This window comes from Micromonas commoda, chromosome 15, assembly GCF_000090985.2.
Source record: "Micromonas commoda chromosome 15, complete sequence".
Lineage (NCBI taxonomy): Eukaryota > Viridiplantae > Chlorophyta > Mamiellophyceae > Mamiellales > Mamiellaceae > Micromonas > Micromonas commoda.
In genome coordinates, this window is record NC_013052.1 from 253,408 (window position 1) to 269,876 (window position 16,469).

General features: G+C 61.9%; 8 protein-coding genes across 8 annotated transcripts; 3 read left to right on the plus strand and 5 right to left on the minus strand.

The window, feature by feature from the left end:
- Window positions 1-121: 121 nt before the first annotated feature.
- On the minus strand, window positions 122-1,987 carry MICPUN_66240 (predicted protein; the record flags this gene model as incomplete). Its single annotated transcript, XM_002506475.1, has 1 exon — window positions 122-1,987. A coding segment is annotated over one exon (1,866 nt), but the record flags the coding sequence as incomplete, so codon positions are not given.
- Window positions 1,988-4,360: 2,373 nt separating this feature from the next.
- On the plus strand, window positions 4,361-5,559 carry MICPUN_64424 (predicted protein; the record flags this gene model as incomplete). Its single annotated transcript, XM_002506302.1, has 2 exons — window positions 4,361-4,596; window positions 4,697-5,559. 2 exons carry the CDS (start codon window positions 4,361-4,363, stop codon window positions 5,499-5,501), a joined length of 1,041 nt encoding a protein of 346 aa, XP_002506348.1. The 3' UTR covers window positions 5,502-5,559.
- A 70-nt stretch (window positions 5,560-5,629) lies between these two features.
- On the minus strand, window positions 5,630-6,493 carry MICPUN_95986 (predicted protein). The gene is made up of 2 exons (XM_002506476.1): window positions 6,435-6,493; window positions 5,630-6,086 (listed from the first exon to the last, which is right to left on the minus strand). Exon 2 carries the CDS (start codon window positions 6,080-6,082, stop codon window positions 5,762-5,764), a length of 321 nt encoding a protein of 106 aa, XP_002506522.1. The 5' UTR covers window positions 6,083-6,086; window positions 6,435-6,493; the 3' UTR covers window positions 5,630-5,761.
- Window positions 6,494-6,762: 269 nt separating this feature from the next.
- On the plus strand, window positions 6,763-7,318 carry MICPUN_88611 (predicted protein; the record flags this gene model as incomplete). The annotated part of the gene is made up of 3 exons (XM_002506303.1): window positions 6,763-6,870; window positions 6,993-7,065; window positions 7,191-7,318. The coding sequence occupies 3 exons, from the start codon at window positions 6,763-6,765 to the stop codon at window positions 7,316-7,318; spliced, it is 309 nt and encodes a 102-aa protein (XP_002506349.1).
- A 91-nt stretch (window positions 7,319-7,409) lies between these two features.
- Window positions 7,410-9,119, minus strand: SSIIIA (glycosyltransferase family 5 protein). The gene has a single exon (XM_002506477.1). It carries the CDS (start codon window positions 9,097-9,099, stop codon window positions 7,594-7,596), a length of 1,506 nt encoding a protein of 501 aa, XP_002506523.1. The 5' UTR covers window positions 9,100-9,119; the 3' UTR covers window positions 7,410-7,593.
- A 4,898-nt stretch (window positions 9,120-14,017) lies between these two features.
- Window positions 14,018-14,488, plus strand: MICPUN_73025 (predicted protein; the record flags this gene model as incomplete). Its single annotated transcript, XM_002506304.1, has 2 exons — window positions 14,018-14,068; window positions 14,141-14,488. Coding segments are annotated over 2 exons (399 nt in total), but the record flags the coding sequence as incomplete, so codon positions are not given.
- A 73-nt stretch (window positions 14,489-14,561) lies between these two features.
- On the minus strand, window positions 14,562-15,328 carry MICPUN_109558 (predicted protein). The gene is made up of 2 exons (XM_002506478.1): window positions 15,122-15,328; window positions 14,562-14,698 (listed from the first exon to the last, which is right to left on the minus strand). The coding sequence occupies exons 1-2, from the start codon at window positions 15,302-15,304 to the stop codon at window positions 14,633-14,635; spliced, it is 249 nt and encodes an 82-aa protein (XP_002506524.1). The 5' UTR covers window positions 15,305-15,328; the 3' UTR covers window positions 14,562-14,632.
- A 147-nt stretch (window positions 15,329-15,475) lies between these two features.
- MICPUN_109559 (predicted protein) lies at window positions 15,476-16,274 on the minus strand. Its single transcript, XM_002506479.1, has one exon. It carries the CDS (start codon window positions 16,245-16,247, stop codon window positions 15,570-15,572), a length of 678 nt encoding a protein of 225 aa, XP_002506525.1. The 5' UTR covers window positions 16,248-16,274; the 3' UTR covers window positions 15,476-15,569.
- Window positions 16,275-16,469: the final 195 nt, after the last annotated feature.

Below are 16,469 nucleotides of genomic sequence, written 5' to 3' on the forward strand. Positions count from 1 at the left end.
CCGTTGCGTCAATCGTTTTGCTACCGTTGCTAAAATTATTCCGTGGCTCTTCGGCTCATCAAAATACGTTGTCCGTTGACACACCGTTGATGAGTTGACACTCATCCTTCTTCACCCGCAGCCGGTACATCGTGGACTGAAGGTGTTGGCGAATGTGCGGCTCGATCTGCTGCGCGAGCAAGACGGTCTCCGAGTCCCCGATGGACTTGCAGATTCGTCCGTGGTGCTGCAGCGTGTACAGGGCACACGCTCGAATAAAGTCATCCGCGTTGCACCGCCCCGCGAGCGAGATGAACTCCCGCAGAAACTCGCACTTCGGATCCTCCATATGCGTGAGGATCTCCTCCATGCAACCCTCGCAGTGGCGCTTGAGGCCGTTCATCTCGTACCTGTGCGCGAATTGCAGCAGCCTCTGTGCGAGAGGGGCAACTCCATTCTCGTCATTTTCCTCGGTCAGTTCCTCGGGGACCTCGATGTCGCCTTGGTACACAAACTGCATCAAACCGTGGAACTCATCCTTCTGCATCACGTCGCTCATGTCCACGCGCACCGGCATGTGGGAATCGCCCTGCTGCGTGTCCGCGACCTTGTGTTGGTCGATGAGCTGGTGGAACTCATCGCTGACGTGCGTGAATGCAATCTTGTGCGCGTGAAACTCCCATCCGCCGTCGCGGTCCGAGAAGAAGACAATGTCGCTCAGCTCGGGGTTGTTGAAGTGCTCGTAAGCGAGATGCGTCTCTGGGGTGGCGGGCAGCGGCACCGCGTCGTTGGGATACCTCGCCGAGAGCAGCGCCTTCATGTTCTGCGAAACCTTGAACAACGCACCCGCCGCGTCTCTCATCGCCAAGGGGAAAAGAGCGCCCGCGCTCGCCGAGTACATCTCGAGCAAAATGTCCAAGCCGCCCTGCTCGTCGAAGATGACCCGCTGTTGGTCGTCGCTGCAAAGATGTGCCAACGCGACGGCGATGCGCTGCTGCTCGTCCTTGTTCGAGGATCGCATCAGGTAGACGAGGTACTTGAGCACCCGCCCGTCAACCTTCTCCTCCAGCCTCTTCAGGGTCTTGTTCACGCAATCCTTGCTGGGCTGAGCTTTGAGCTCGCCGCCCATCAGCCGCTGCACCGTGCCCTCGCGGATGATGTCGGGGACGTTATCCTCGTTGTCCGCCAGTCCGTACAGCGCGAACGCGGCGTTGTGCTGCAGGTTGGTCTCGTCCGAGTCCAGGAGGTCCAGGAGGGGTCGCAGTCCGTCGGCGTGGCAGATGCCCACCTGGTTGTCCTTGTTCTGCGCAAGTCGACCGAGCGCAAACGCCGCCATCTCCCTCAGCTGACTCTCGGTGTGGTTCAGCATCTGGATCAAAGGTTGCACCGCGCCCCTCTGCACGATCTTGATCTTATACTCGATGTTGGTGTCGTCCGTGGTCGTGGCGAACTGTCCGAGGAGGAGCGCCGCCTCCCTCCTGCTCTCGTTGCACTCCGAGGAGAGGAGGCCAATGACTGGCTGCAGCGCACCCTCGTCGAGCACCCTCCGCTTGATGTGGTTGGACGAGTGCACCAGGTTACCAATCACCCCCACGGCCTCATAGTGGATGTGTGGATCGCCGGATCGCACCATGAAGATGAGCATCGGAAGGGCGCCCTCCTCGACGATCTGTTCCTTGTTCTCGTTGTTCTTGAACGCGAGCGTCCTCAGCGCCGAGGCAGCCGCCCTCTGAACCTTGGCGTCCCTCGTCTCCAACAACGCGACGAGCGGCGGGATGCCACCCTCGGTCCGTACCCTGTTCTTGATCGGGTTGTTCTCGTGCGCAAGGTTGGTCACCGCATCCGCCGCCCTGCGAGCCACGGACGGAGCCACGTTACCGCTCATCTGGGGTGGGTATCTCTTGAGAAGCGCGACAAGGCCGGGGAGGGCCCCCGCGTCGGCGATTCTGTTCTGGTGATTCTCCTTGGACGCGAGCAGGCCGATGGCGTAGCACGCCTCCTTCTCAATGTCCCCGATGCCCGGCGCTCGGTCCTCGCCGATGTCCTTCGCGAGGGTGAGCAGGGGCACGATAGCCTCCACCGCATCCGCGCTCACGACCTGGTCAACCATCTTGTTCTCCTGCTCCTCGGGCTGGGGCTGGGTCGAGGGGGTATCCTTGGCTAGCTCCGCGAGGGTCCTGACGCTCTGCTTCAGCTGGGCGAACAGGTTCTTGTCCTCCGGGTTCTGCATGATCTTCGCGCGCGTCTCGTTGATCATCGCCACCAGTCGCCTGTGCTCGTCCAGCGCAATGAGCGCACCCGCCGCCGCGCGTTGCACCTTGTTATCGCGGCGCTCGAGGAGAATCTTCAGCGCGCTCACGCCGTTCGGCTCACCCTTGCCGACGGGCTTTAGGATGAGTTCCTTCACCGCCTCGTTGTCGGTGGCCATCTTGCACACAGCGTCTGCCGCCCTGCGCGTCACCTCGTGCACCAGCGCCAGGTTTCCCTGGGGTCGCTTCATGTTCAAATTCAGCGCGTCGCGCACATCCGGCTGCGGCAGATCCAGCATCCTCACCAGCGCGTCGTGTGCGCCCGCTTTGGCCATCTTCGCGCGTCTCGCCTTCTTCTCGTCGTCCGTGCCACCGGATCCGAGCAGCACGCAGATCGACGAGCAGACATCCTTGTCCAGCTCGACCAGCGACCTCGGCCTGCACTGCTCCCAAACCTCGTGCACAGTCCCCGGGTTGAAATGCCCAATCTTCTGACTCTCGTTCGGGTATTCGCCATCCTCGCGGTCGCCCAGGCGCTCGTACGCGAAATACCTCGTCGACACCGCCAACGCCGTCTGCAGCGCCTGCGTGGCACCCGCTTCCACCAGGATGTCAGAGTGTTCCCCGTAGTGCCGCCCGAGCTCGCCGATGTGCCGCGCCCACCGCCTCATCTTCTCCACCGTGCGATCGTCCGGGAAACTGACGTCCACGACGCCGTGCGTGAGCAGCTTCTTATCGGATTTGGTGTCGTTCTGCCGGAAATCTAGTGTATCCGCGTTGGCGATGTACGCTGAAGACTTTTTGGTCAACTCGCCGATGATGAACTCGTGCTCATCCAGGGCGATGAGGGCGTTGGCCACCGCCCTTTGCACCTTGTTCTCCCTCGGGTTGAAGTGGCGGTCCAGGAGCGCCCACATCTTATCCACCATGCCACCGTTAGTCGTACTGGGTACCATCGGGGGCTTCTTGGCGTCGTTCGTCTCGTTCGTGGGAGTCGAGACGGCGGTTCGAACCACCCGCTTGGATCCCTCCGGGTCCGCCGCGGCGATCTTCTGGATGGCGTCTGCGGCTCGCCTGCACGTCTCCTGGCCCAGGGCCTGAGCGGAGTCGATGAACTTCTTGTACTTGTTATCCGGGGAGCAGAAGAACCTGGGGCACTCCAACGCGTCCACCAGCTGGGGCATGGCGGCGAGGTTATCCTTGGCACTCTTGCCGATCTTGTGCTTGCTCGTCTTTGAGAGGAGCTCCTTTGCCTTGGTCGCCTGGCGCTCCAGGCTCTCGGCGCTCAAAAGCCCGCTGGCCTCGACCGTGACCGCGCCGTCGTCGAGACCCTTGACAAGCGGCGTCATGGCCTGCAACGCAGCGTGCGCAGCTTTCACGCACTCCACCAGGTTGGGCCTCGAGGCTTCGCATCTCAGCCTAAGTTCAGCCACCGCGCCCTCGAGTTCCGTGAGCTTGCTCTGGACGGTGAGGCGGGAGAGCGGGGAGTACGCCTCGCCAGCCTTCAACGCCGCACGCTGCGATAAGGGGGGGAGATGAGGGTAGGTGAGGGTCGTCAGATCAGTGCGAGAAAGAGAATCGCGGACATCGCTTCGTTGTCGCAACCGCGTGAGGCTCTTTCAAATAAAAGAGGCTGAGTGGACGGCACTCGGCGAGATTTCTCCGGAGCGGAGGGGCTTCTTCTCACCTCCGCCGAGCCCGGCGCGGGGCTGTCCGCCTTGGAGGATTCGATGCCCGCATCCTGGGCCTTCCTCTTCTGGCTCCTCGACGCCCTCGTCGAGGATTTCATCTCCCCGGAGGCACCGCACCGCAGGAGACCCAGATCTCTGAGCGGTCTTGTCCGTTTGGCCGGGGTTCCGAGTAAAATGGACCCAGCTTTCGAAAAAATAAATCTCGCGGGAAGCGCGCAAAGGCAGCAAAATCCAGGGTTCGTTGAACCATCAAGAGGTGACGTGGAAAAAGGATCGGTCAGCCGCCCTTTATTCCCGAGAGAACGAAGAAGGGAGGCTGCGGGGCGGAGTCGACGGGCACTTCGCGAAGCCCAGCCCGCCGACGTTCGTGGGTTCGCCCCCGAGTCGCACCGGCCTTCGTGAGTCACCCGAGCGTCACCAAACCCGCGACTCGTTGGAGCGATGGCGACTTCCCTCCTCGCGCCAAGGGCGACGGTTGCGGCGAGACACAGTGTCGGGCGCCAGCACGTGGGGCGAAAATGCGCGCCGGCGCGCGCGGTGTCTCGCGTCGCGCTGCGACCGTGGGCGGCGCCGGTGCTGAGGCGCGAGGCCGTTCTCGCGCGTGCGCTTTCCAGGGATGATGATGAGGACTCCTTCGACGAGGACGATGACACGGACATCCGCTGCGAGCTCGACAGGTGAGAGCCGCGCCGCCCGAACGTTGAACCTGTGAACCGCCGTCAATTTCTCTCAAACGCCGCGCGCGTGCTGACCTCCTCGCCTCTCTCCTGAACGCAGGGTCCCGGGCGACGGCAACAAGTACACCAGGGTTATGCTCAAGGTGAGCGGCGAGGCCCTCTCCGGCTCCAGCGGGTTCGGCATCGACCCCGAGGTTGTCCAGACCATCGCCAGGGAGGTTGCCGAGGCTAGCCTGGCTGGGGTGCAAGTCGCGGTGGTGGTTGGCGGCGGCAACTTCTTCCGGGGCGCGCAGCACGAGGGCAAGGGTTTGGACCGCGCTTCCGCCGACTACATGGGCATGCTCGCCACGGTCATGAACGCCATCAACCTGCAGGCTGCGGTGGAATCCAACGGCGTGCCCACGCGGGTCATGACGGCGTTTTCCATCCAGGAGGTTGCCGAGCCGTACATCCGCCGCCGAGCCATCAGACACCTGGAGAAGGGCCGCGTCGTCATCTTCGGCGCGGGAACCGGCAACCCCTTCTTCACCACGGACACCGGCGCCGCGCTGAGGGCCGCTGAGATTGGCGCGCAGTGCGTGTTCAAGGCGACCATGGTTGACGGCGTGTACGACTCAGACCCGCGGCGCAACCCGGATGCGCAGCTGTACGAGAACCTCACCTACGAGACCGTGCAGCGGCTGGGTTTGGGCGTGATGGATCAGACGGCCATCACGCTCTGCCAGGAGAACGACATCCCGGTCGTGGTGTTTAACCTGAACACGCGGGGGAACATCGTGCACGCGCTCAGGGGCGGAACCGTCGGAACCCGCGTGAGCTCCAAGATGGACGCGCCACAGAAGAACGGCGCCAAGAACGGCGCCAAGCGTGGGGCTGAGCAGAAGGGGGATGCGGCGAAGAAGTGAGCGCGAGATTATTGTTAATCTAGGGATTTGAAATGCACAACCTTAGTTCACCGTTGCGAGCTGCGCGTGAAGAAACAGGGACGGTTTAGCTGACTGAGACGCAGTTCGAGCGTTGACGAGACGTGCTCTTTGCGACGGACTGAGATGGACCATTACAAAAAAGCATTTTTTTTAATCGAGGAACGACGACCGCGAGGGCCGTCGCCCTTCCTTCAAGTGGACGCGGCGGTTAACACAGACATCCGACCGTGTTTCGAGATTTAATCGAAGAGGTCGAAGTCCATGGCCTCCTCCTCCTCCTCCTCGGGCTCGGGCTCGGGCTCGGCAGCCGCGGCAGCGCCGCCATCACCGCCGGCAGCGGCACCGCCGCCGCCGGCACCACCGCCGCCGCCGGCACCGACGTTGGCGATGAGCTCCTCAACGGGCTTGCCGGAGAGGAACTTGGAGAAGAGCATGGTCCAGTAGGGCTCGATGGTGACACCAGCGGCCTTGATGATGGTGTCCATCTTGTCACCGGTCACCTCCTGACCATCGTCGGAGAGGATGAGCGCGGCGTAGGTGCAAGCGAGGTCACCAGACATTGTTCTGCGCGTTCGGAGGATGGAGAAGTCGGAGGTCAGCGTCGTGTTCGAGGTCGCGGTCTGAGGTAAAACCCTAAAAACATGATCGGTCGAGAGGTCCAAGGAGGACGCAACCGAGCCCCTGACCAGGGTCAAATCGCGCGTGTGGTCGATGGTGGACGTAGATCGCGCCACATTGGACCATCGCGCGGGTCGCGACCGTCCTCGCAAAGGCTCAGGCCGCGTCCACCGGCCCCGCCGGAGACGGAGAAAAACCTATGTACTCCCGCGGGCGTGGCATCGACGGATAGGCGCGGGCGGGACGTGCACGCGCGGGGTTCGCGCGACGCGTCGTCGCGGACGTATCGCTCACCGTGTATATAAATCGCAGGCTGCACGCGAGGTGCTTTAACCGTGAGGGGCTTGCGAGTGCGTCCCGAAGAAGGGCAAGCTACTCGGCTTCGAACCGCTTTTCTCCCAAACACTCGCCTTCGTCTTTTTTTCCGAAAATCGGTCGCACTACTCCATCCCCTTCTTCCTAACCGAAATACATGTGTGTATGAAATTATTTGCCGTTGTATTACAAAATTTAAATCTACATGTAACCTCGTTGCCGGTGTCGTGAATCATGTGACCTGGAATGGCCCACTCGTCGGTGGTCTCGCACTCTGCGCCCACCACTATCGACCGAGCAAAGCAAGATGGCCAAGCGTCTCATCCCCCTCCTCGACCGCGTCCTGGTGGAGAAGATTGTTGCTCCCACGAAGAGCGTGGGCGGCATCATCCTCCCGGAGTCGGCCGTGTCGAAGGTGCGTCGGGCGCCCCTACCAGAACATCGACCAATCGGCGCGCCACCAATCGTCGGCCCACCTCTCCCTTTCTGTCCATCACCGACTGACCCTCTTTTCGCTTACGTCGATCGCTTCCGCAGATTAACGAGGCTAAGGTCCTCGCGGTGGGCCCGGGCAGGCGCGCGGCGCAGAATGGCGATCTCATTCCCATGGGTGCGTCCCGATCTCGTGCCAGCGCGACACGGTTTCCGAACCCTTCGATTGCCTGAACCCTGTACGCGTAGAGCGACCAAAGCCCTTACGTTGCCGAATCCCATCTCCCCGTCGTGTGCTCACAGGTGTGAAGGTTGGTGACAGCGTGCTACTGCCGGACTACGGCGGTCAGAAGGTCGACCTCGGGGACAAGGACAAGGAGCTCTTCCTCTACAGCGACCAGGAGATCCTCGGTGTGGTCGAGTCAAACTGAGAAAAAATGTTGAAGACTCGCCACGCGCGAGATCCTTGGGCTTTAGCTGGGTGCAGGTTTCATGGGGGCGCGATGCGATCGAAGGTTCGTTGAAGTGAAACATGTGACTTCACATTAATCAATAAAAGCGTGCTTACTCAAACAAATACCTTTTTGGGTCTTTCAAAAATGTGTCGCCCAGCACTCCGTGCCGCGACTTGCTTTTTCGCCGTCCTCCTCCCGATCTCCCGCCTCCACCCTCTCTCTATTTCCACCCAACCTCGCGTCTATACGGTTTAGTAGGGCTTACGCGCGGCGTGATAGATCTCGATGTACTCGAGCGCCGGCCTGTTCCAGCTCCAGTCCTGGGACATGCAGTTTGCCTGCAGCGCGCGGAAATCCTTGGGCTTGTCGTATGCGAGGTTGATTGCGCGGTCGAGGGCAAAGTCGATCGCGCCGTCATCCATCCCGTCGAACGAGAATCCGTTGGGCTTCATACCCTCCCACTCTGCCTTCTTGTGGTCGACGTCGTAGTCGAACACGGTGTCGTTCAAGCCACCGGTGCGCCTCACCACGGGCACGGTACCGTACCTCATGGCGATGAGCTGCGACAAGCCGCAGGGCTCAAACATGGACGGCACGAGCAGCAGGTCAGAGCCGGCGTAGATGAGATGCGAGAGCGGTTCGTTATAGTACAGGTGGAAAGCCATGAAGTCGTGGTGGTTCTGCTTCAGCTGGTGGAACATCATGTCGAAGTCCTGCTGAATGGTGGGATCCGGCGCGGTGCCGAGGAGGATCACCTGGCATCCGCGCTCCAGAGCCCTCATGACGCCACGCTTGATGAGGTGCACACCCTTCTGCGGCGTGAGTCGGGTGACGATACCCACCATGGGAACGCCGGGCTTGTTGGGGATGTTGCTGTACGCGCAGAGCGCCTCGCGGCACGCAGCCTTACCCTCAATGACCTCCGTCTCGTCGTAATACCTGGGGAGGAAGTCGTCGTTGGCGGGATCCCAGATGTCGGGGTCAATGCCGTTGACGACGCCGTGGAACTTGCCAATATTCTCGTGGATTGACTCGTGGCCGGACACCTCGTCTCTGTACGTGCGGGACACGGTGGTGGCCGCCTGGGAGTAGGTCATGGCCTCCTGAATGAGCTCAGCGCCGTAGTTAAGGTTGTGAATGGTGAACACGACCCTGGGGTTGTTGAGACCGTAGGGGGCGTAGTCCTCCCAGTACGCCTTAGCGCAGGGCGCCGTCTGCCAGTCGTGGCAGTGGATGATGTCCGGCTGCCTCTTGCTCTGCAGCATGAACTCGAGCGCGGCCTTGGAGAAGAATCCGAACCTCTCCGCGTCAGTCATTGGGATCTCGAGGTAGTCCGTGCCGTAAATCATGCCGACGCGGAACATGCCGTTCTCAGGATCGATGAAGTAGGTGTCGATGTCCTCAACCTTGCCGTGGAACACGCGGTTGTACGTGGCGCCCCAGCTGAACCCGGTGATCTCCTTGAAGTCCTGAATGGCGGAGTAGTCCAGGGTGTCGTACTTGGGGAGGATGACCTCAACCTTGTGACCTTCCTCCTGGCACGCACGGCCGAGGGAGGTGACGACGTCGCCAAGACCGCCAACCTTGGCGATGGGCGCCATCTCGACCGAGATGGAAACGATGTGGAGCGGCGGCTCCTTCAACTTCTCGCCCGTGGCCTTATCGACGCCGCCCTTGATGTCGACGTGGTAGTCGAGGCGGTTGTTGTTGTCGAAGGTACCCTTGCCGTCGGGCTTGGACGCAAAGACAAAGTCCATCTTGAACACGTCTTCGGGGACGGTAAACTCGGCGGAGACGTGCGACTGACCCTCCTGGCCAACCATCTTGATGGGGCCGATGTTCTCGGGGTGCGTCCACCTGTTCCAGCCGCCGATTATGTACACCTCGTTGGACGCGGCCAGGTTGGTGTTCCTGGGGTTGTAGTGGACGCGCACCGTCTGGCCCGCGCGGGGCTGCGGGGGGTCGACGTAGAGCACGTGCTCGCGCTGCTTGCGGGTCACCTCGGCAGCCTTATCCTTGGCGATACCGCGGAGAATGTCACGGCGCTCCTTGCGCTCCTTGGCGCGCTTCTCGCGGACGATGCGCTCCTCGACGAGCTGGTAGTACAGCTCGGCGGACTTCTCGTAGCGCTCAACCTCGAGGATCTCCTCAGCGCCTTCGCAGGCGACGTGGTAGTCCGCGCGGTTGTTGTTGTCATACTGATGGCCGCCGTCACTGAAGACGAAGTCCATGACGAAGGCCTCATCGGGGACGTCGACCTCGCACTTCTGCCACCACGAACCCTTCACAGCCTTGACCGCCTTGCCGTTCACCTTGAAGCGGCCCTTCACCGGGGTCATCAGGGTCTTCTCCGGAGACTCCCAGTTGTTGCAGCCGCTCTGGCAGGTGATCGAGCCGTACTGCTTCACGCCCGCCAGGCAGGTGGCGGCGGCGTTGTAATAGATGGTCAGCGTCTCACCAGGGACGGGCTCCGCGGGCTCGATGTGCCAGACGTCGCCAATCTTGGGCTGGGTGCCCGCCCTGACGACGTGGAGAAGGTGGCCGATGGTGTCCTCAGCCTGCCTCCTCGCCTCGGCCCAGTCCTCGGCGTTGCCCTCGCCTGATTCAACGAGTGCATCGATCTCCTGGCAGGCGCCGAGGGGATCCTCCTCGGCCCTCTCTCTCATCGCCTGGAGCCTGGCGGCGACAGCGGCGGCCTCGGCAGCCTCGGCCTCCTCCGCGGCCCTCTTCTCGGCGGCAATCCTCTCAGCCTCTGCCTTGGCAGCGGCAGCCTCCTCCGCGGCAGCCTTTGCCGCGGCAGCCTCCTCGGCGGCAGCCTCCTTGGCAGCAGCGTCGTCGGCGATCGCCTGGGCGGCCTTTGCCTCGGCGTCCTTCTTGTCGAACTGGGCCTTCTCGACGGCGGCCTTCGCGGAGGTGGCGCGGTCGGTGGCAGCCTTCTCGGCAACCTGCTTGTCGGAGGCAGCCTTTTCCGCGGCGGCGAGGTCAGCCTCGTACTTCTCGTGCGCAGCCTGGGCGGCGTGAGCACGGAAAGCGTCGGGGTCCGGGGAGGAGAGAACGTCGAGGTTGACCTTGGCCTCGGTGGCGTCGTTCTCGGTTTGGCGCTTGATCACGGCCATCTCCTCCGCAGTCTCAATTGCCTTGATCACCGAGACGGCAGCCTCGAGGGCGGCGCGCTCAGCAACGGCGGAGATCTCAGAGGCGGCGGCCATTTCGGTGGCAGACTGGGCCTCTGCGATGGAGTCGGCGGCCATCTTGGCCTTGGCCTCGGCGCCCAGAGCGAGCGTCTGGTTGGTGAGGGCGTTCCTGGCACGGAGCTTGGACGCGGTCTCTGCCTTGTTCACCACCTGGAGGCGGGCAAGCTCAGCCTTGGCGGCGGCGAGAGCCTTGGCCTTAGCCTCCGCGATCGCCTTGGCCCTGGCGTCAGCCGCTGCGGCAGCCTCGGCCTCGGCGGACTTGAAGATGTCGGCCTTCTCCTTGTAGACGGCGGTGGCGGTCTTGATGGCCTCCGCGTTCTCCATGGCGGCCCTGGCAGCCCTGGCGGCGGCAGCGGCGGCAGCCTTGGCCTCAGCCTTGGCGCGCTCCTCAGCCTCCTTCTTGCGGATATGCTCCATGGAGCCGACATCGCCGGTGACGAGGGCGGCCGCCTCAAAGTCCTCGATGCCCGCCTCGGCCTCGGCCTCCTGTGCGCCGACCTTGGCAGTGACGAGCTCCTTCTCCTGCGCGGCGCCAAACGCTGCCGCAAGCATAGCCGCCTCGTCATCCTCGACGGAGACGGCGTTGGCCCTGCGCTGCTCAGCCTCCACGGCCTTGCGCTCAGCCTCCATGAGGTAAGCGGCCTCGGCCTCGGCGGCTGCCTGTGCAGCCTTGGCGTCGATCTCGGCGGCACGCTGCGCCTGGGTCTGTGCCTCCGCCTCTGCCTGCGCAGCAGCAGCCTCAGCCGCGGCTAGGGATTCAGCCTCGGTCTTCTGCTCCATCTGGGCGGCGAGCGCCTGAGCCTCAGCGGATTCCTCCGCAGCGGCTGCGGCGGCGAGCGCCTCGGCCTCAAGCTGTGCGGCGGTGGCCTCGGCGGCCTCCTGGGCAGCCGCCTGGGCCTCCTGGCGCTGCATGGACTCGAGCTCCTGCTTGGCCACCTGGTCAGCCTTCTCCTGCGCAGCCTTCTGGTCCTTCTGGGCGAGGGCCTTGGCGCGGACATTCTCCTCGAGCTCCATGACGTGGGCGAGCTCCTGCTTCTTCTGGAGGAGCATGGTCATCTCCTGTTGCTTTTTGTCGAGATCGGCCTGGGGCGCGTTCTTGAGCCTGAGGTTCTCCATCTCGAGCTCCTTGAGCTGAAGAAGAGCCTCATTCTCACGCTTGAGCCTCTCGAGCTCCTTGCGAGGATCGCGCATCTCCTGGCCGTTGGCGGCACCATTGGACGTGGGAGGAGGAGTGGGCATGGACACGCCGGTGGCGGAGGGCATCTTGCCCGCCTTGAGATCAGCGATCTTCCTGCGCATGGCTCGAACTTCGGAAGAGCTGGGCGCGGGGGTATCCGGGGAGAGCATCGCGCGAAGCTGGTTTTCAGCGCGGGCGAGCTCCTGCTCCACGTTCACGCCGGCGGCGGTGATGATGGAGGTACGGTCGGTTTCGGATGAGACGGAAAGTCCATCCTCGACGCGACGGTGGGAGAGGGCGCGACGGCCGCCTGCGGATCGAAGGGTAGGTCGGGAGCGACGCGGTGAGTTTTTTTATCCAAATTGCGTGTGGTAAATTATCGAGTGGCTGCCGGGCATTGACCCACTGGCTTTCTTTCGCCGCGAACGCCGGGGCAATTGCGTCGGGGGCGGGTAGAGGGTCTCGAACTCACCTCCGGGGGCCACTTTGGGGGCGGATGACCGCTGGGAAGCCTGCGTGATTGAGGGTGGGGCGCAACGCGTCAGTCTCGCCGCCGCGGTTTTGTGGTTTTACTAATCCTTCTTTTCGTTTCGAGCGGGAGGGATCTGCCACGTTTCGGGACGGCGCGCACCTTGGAAACTCTTCCGGCACGGCGCTCGCCGCCAGGGGCGGCGGCGTAGATGCCAGGATTCACCGCGACGGTGGAAATGGCTGGCGCCATTTGAAGTGTATCGCGTGTGGCGGTGGACCCAAGAATGACCGCGCAGAAGCCAGAAACTACCAACTTGTTTCTCACACTCACATCCCTCATCCACGATTTCTGTGGTGATTTTGCAGCCATGGACTTTAAGCGGCTCACAATTGACAACGAGGACAGTCTGATCAAATCAAACCGCGCCGTTGCCGACGATTCGAGGCTCGTGTTCGAGAAATATCCTAATTTTGCAATTTCCGTCGTTTCTTGATCGATTCCCCCCCCTACAGACGCACGGTTCGTGAACCAAAGATGACCGGAAGGGAGTCGACGTGCACTGACGGTTCGGAAGCTCCCGCCACTTTCAACCACGAACCGCCAGTAAAAATTCTTCCCGGTGCCAGCGGTGCCGCAAACCCAATCCATTTAGACTGAAAAAGCTGTGGGCGGGAATGCGACGTTCTCGGAGACCAAAGATCTTTGGTCTGTGCGAACCACGAAGAGGCACCGTTTGCGGTCTCGGCAGGAGCACGGGAGAAAAAAAAAACCCTCATCGAACCCCGAAGCGAAGTGTGCTCGCGAGGAAACGCGGCTGAGGTGCCCGAAACGCGATTTTCCCAGGTGTCCGGGACGGCGCACAACGAGGGGCGCTCACCGAAGAGATCGACCTCAGCGGAGCGGCGGAGATAACGTGTAACACAGCATGAGCGCAGCATACACGCGCACGTCATCGATGCCGTGCATCGCGCGCGTCAGCGTCAACGCAAGGCGAGCCCCGCGCGCCACTCGTACGTCATCATCGTCCTGGAACAACGTCTCCGCGCGGGGCGGTCGCGCGGTGTTCGCGTTCGCCAACGACCGTGCGTGCAGGGCGCAGCGGCTCGTGATGCGCACTGCGCTGACCAGAATCGAGGGCGTTGGGGATGAGGAGGAGTCGACCGGTTCGGCGGCGGCGGCGGCGGCGGCGAATGCGGAAGGTGGGCTCAAGGACAACCAGGTGCAGCTCCCAATGCCGCGGCGACGCGCAGAGTTGACGTTCACCTGCAACAAGTGCGAACAGCGGGGGACGAGGATGGTCAACCCTGAGGTGTACAAAAAGGGCACCCTCTTCGTCCAGTGCCCCAACCCCGACTGCGCGGTGTGGCACAAGATCGTCGATAACCTCGGACTCATCTACGAGTTCAAGGACGTAGAGGACGATGCGTGAGCTCCTTCCGCAGTCTTCTTCCACGCGTGCGCGGAAGGGTGAAGCCTTAGTCGCGTCGATAGCTCAGGTAGCAGCTAGTTCACCGTAGATAGCTTTTACGAAACACGAGAAATCGTAGACTGCTGGTGGTCTCGTCGTGCCCCGTTTGTGCACACGAGCACAAAGGCACAGAACCAAAAAAGCAAAAACAAACGTGGCCAAAAACGAATACCAAAATCACACAACGTCCACACGTACAGCCTCGGCGCACGATACCATGAGCCACACGTGTGCCAACGCGGTGAAGCTAGGCAATAGTCTCATCGTGGCGCATCGAGGTGCTTACCGCCGCGCCGCTCGTCACGTTCGATGGGTCAGGGCGAGCGCCGAGGCGGGCCCGGGTTCGACCGCCGAAAAACTTGGCGTAGTTATTGTCGACCACGGCTCGAGGAGGAAAGCATCAAACGACCTGCTGGTGAGTCCGCGGTTCCCCGCCCGTGATACTTGGCTCGTGGTATAGCCCTGACACATCCGATTCGTCTCGCAGGAAGAATTCGTGAGGATGTACAGGGAGGAGACTGGTCGTCCCATTGTGGAGTTAGCTCACATGGAACTGTGCGAGCCCGGCATAGACGTCGCGTTCTCGCGGTGCGTCGAGCAGGGAGCGACGCTAGTAGCGGTGAGCCCATTCTTTCTATCCCCCGGGAGACATTGGCAGGAGGATATCCCCGCGCTCACCGCCGAGGCGGCGTCGAAACATCCGGGAGTTGGGTATTTTGTCGCGGCGCCACTCGGGCTGCATCCACTCATGGCAACTATCGTGGAGAGCCGGCTGGAGACGTGCATGGCGCACCTCACGACCGGTGGCGGTAAGTGTGACGTGTGCGACGGGACGAAGTTCGGGTGTAAGCTAGTCAAGGGTGCCGCGAGCGAGTAACCCAAAGGTAGCGCAGCGGTTTGTAAGTTATAGCCAGACACCATCTTGCCTATTTCAAAGACTACATCCAGCTACTAGCCGTAAGCCCAACCCAAAAGCGACTTAAGCCTGGCCGACGCCGGCCTTCTTCTTCTGCCAGAGAAGGTCGGTGGCGGAGTCGCCATCACCCTGAGATAAGAAAAGAAAGGGTCGAGCGGATCAGAGAACGTCCTGTGGGAGCTGCGAAGCGTCGAGGAGATACAGCAGGGCGAGCCGTGGGGCGATTTTCGAGCTTTGCGAGGCTAGCAGGCGCGGCGAGGCGCCGCGCTGATGGGTGGTAAACACGCTCTCTGATCGCCAACGTAGCGAATAGACGCGAACGTGACCGTGCCAGCCTCCCTCGACGAAATCACCGCCGCGCGGCGCTCAAACCAACCCGCGTGAACCCTAGGAGAAGATTTGGACCCGAGAAAACCCTAGCCGTACGACCCCGTCAGGCTACTCGCGCTTCCCCGTGAGAGCGCGAGCGTACCCGCGACCTCCAGCGTCGGCGGGCAGTCGATTGAGGCTATGTGTCGTCATTCGGGCTCAGGTCGCGTCTAAGTTACTTACCATGCACCTCACGAAGCCGGAGAGGGCGACGGTGGTGTACTTGCCATTGTAGACACCGGACTGGTCGAGGTGGCCGATGTTGATCTGCACGGAAGCGTGGTCCTTGGCCTCGATGAGGCGGTTGGTCCAGCTGCACTTGCGGGGGATGTAAAGGTCGACGTTCTCACCCTCGGCGTTGATCATCTTGAAATGTGTTGACTGCTCGCGCTGGTCAAAGAGGGCAGCGACGCCCGCGCTCTTCGGCAAAAATGTCTTGAGCTCTCAACGAAAAACCCGAGAAATTATTCGGAATCTGTAAAGGCATTCCTTCACCGATTTCACACATACAGTCAGTCATATCGATCACGTGGTTCTCAAATAACGAACTGATATTTCCGTTTCTGCCTAAACTGCTGTGGGAACGAACCAAATCTTTGTGGGCGCTCCACCAATTTCACCCCCCGTCTCCTCAGCACGCCATCATGACTCGCTCGTCCTCCTTGACCTGCCTCAGCGTCTCGTTTACCATGAACGCCGAGTATACCCTGCACGTCACCCACACCGACAGGAACTTCCCGCTGCTTCCGCGCTCCTTGATCTCCACCTGCGTCTCCCTCGATATCTCGCAACCGCACACGTGGCCGATGACGCCGCAGAGGTCATCCAACGCGGAGTCCTGGCCGAGATCCTCCTTCCTCCCGCTGACCTGGAAGGTGTAATCCGTGGGAAATTGCGTGAGGGTGTCCATGATCTGACCCTCCTCGTGCTCGGTGCTGGCGCCGATGGGATCGTACTCGCCGCGCATGGCCCTCACGGCGACGTCGAAGCGGGTCGCGCCAAACTCGTTCAGAACCTTGCCGGTCTTCGTGTCCACGAGGTCGCCGTCCTCGTTGAGCACCAGACCCTTGAGCGCATCCGGTATGAGCTCCTCGGGAATCTCATCGGGGATGTCGTCTATGCTGGATCGCACCGCCACGGAGCCTCTGCCGCCAGCGGAGACACGCTGAGATGGAGTCGGCTTGCTCAGTCGCGCCCGGTCTTGACGCACCAGCGTCGACCCACGGTCCCGGGCACCCGCGAGCGCCGAAGCCGGCCCAGGGTACGAGAGGTCGAACGCCCGATGAGGCATTGCGGAGATCGCCGCCATGACCTCTTCGAGGGCCGCGCCTGCCTGCCTGCCTTGGGTGTGACGTGTATACTGCGTGATTCCAGTTTTCACCTGGCCTTATCGGGCGTGGATCTTGCCGCGCGAAAGGCAAAAACGATTTCACTTTCCAAGTCCTGATTGATTGATGAGGGTAAAAAGCCAGTGACGCTGCGTAGAAAATGCGCGGAAATCAAAAACGCATTGTTCCCCGCTCTCGAAAAA

Excerpts from the sequence above, each read along its gene's own strand:
- MICPUN_95986 (XM_002506476.1), bottom strand. The coding sequence starts at position 6,082 with ATGTCTGGTGACCTCGCTTGCACCTACGCCGCGCTCATCCTCTCCGAC.
- SSIIIA (XM_002506477.1), bottom strand. The coding sequence starts at position 9,099 with ATGGACTTTGTCTTTGCGTCCAAGCCCGACGGCAAGGGTACCTTCGAC.
- MICPUN_109558 (XM_002506478.1), bottom strand. The coding sequence starts at position 15,304 with ATGATCAACGCCGAGGGTGAGAACGTCGACCTTTACATCCCCCGCAAG. Across the intron at positions 14,699-15,121 it reads CCGGCTTCGTGAGGTGCATG|GGTGATGGCGACTCCGCCAC; the intron begins GTAAGTAACTTA and ends TTCTTATCTCAG.
- MICPUN_109559 (XM_002506479.1), bottom strand. The coding sequence starts at position 16,247 with ATGGCGGCGATCTCCGCAATGCCTCATCGGGCGTTCGACCTCTCGTAC.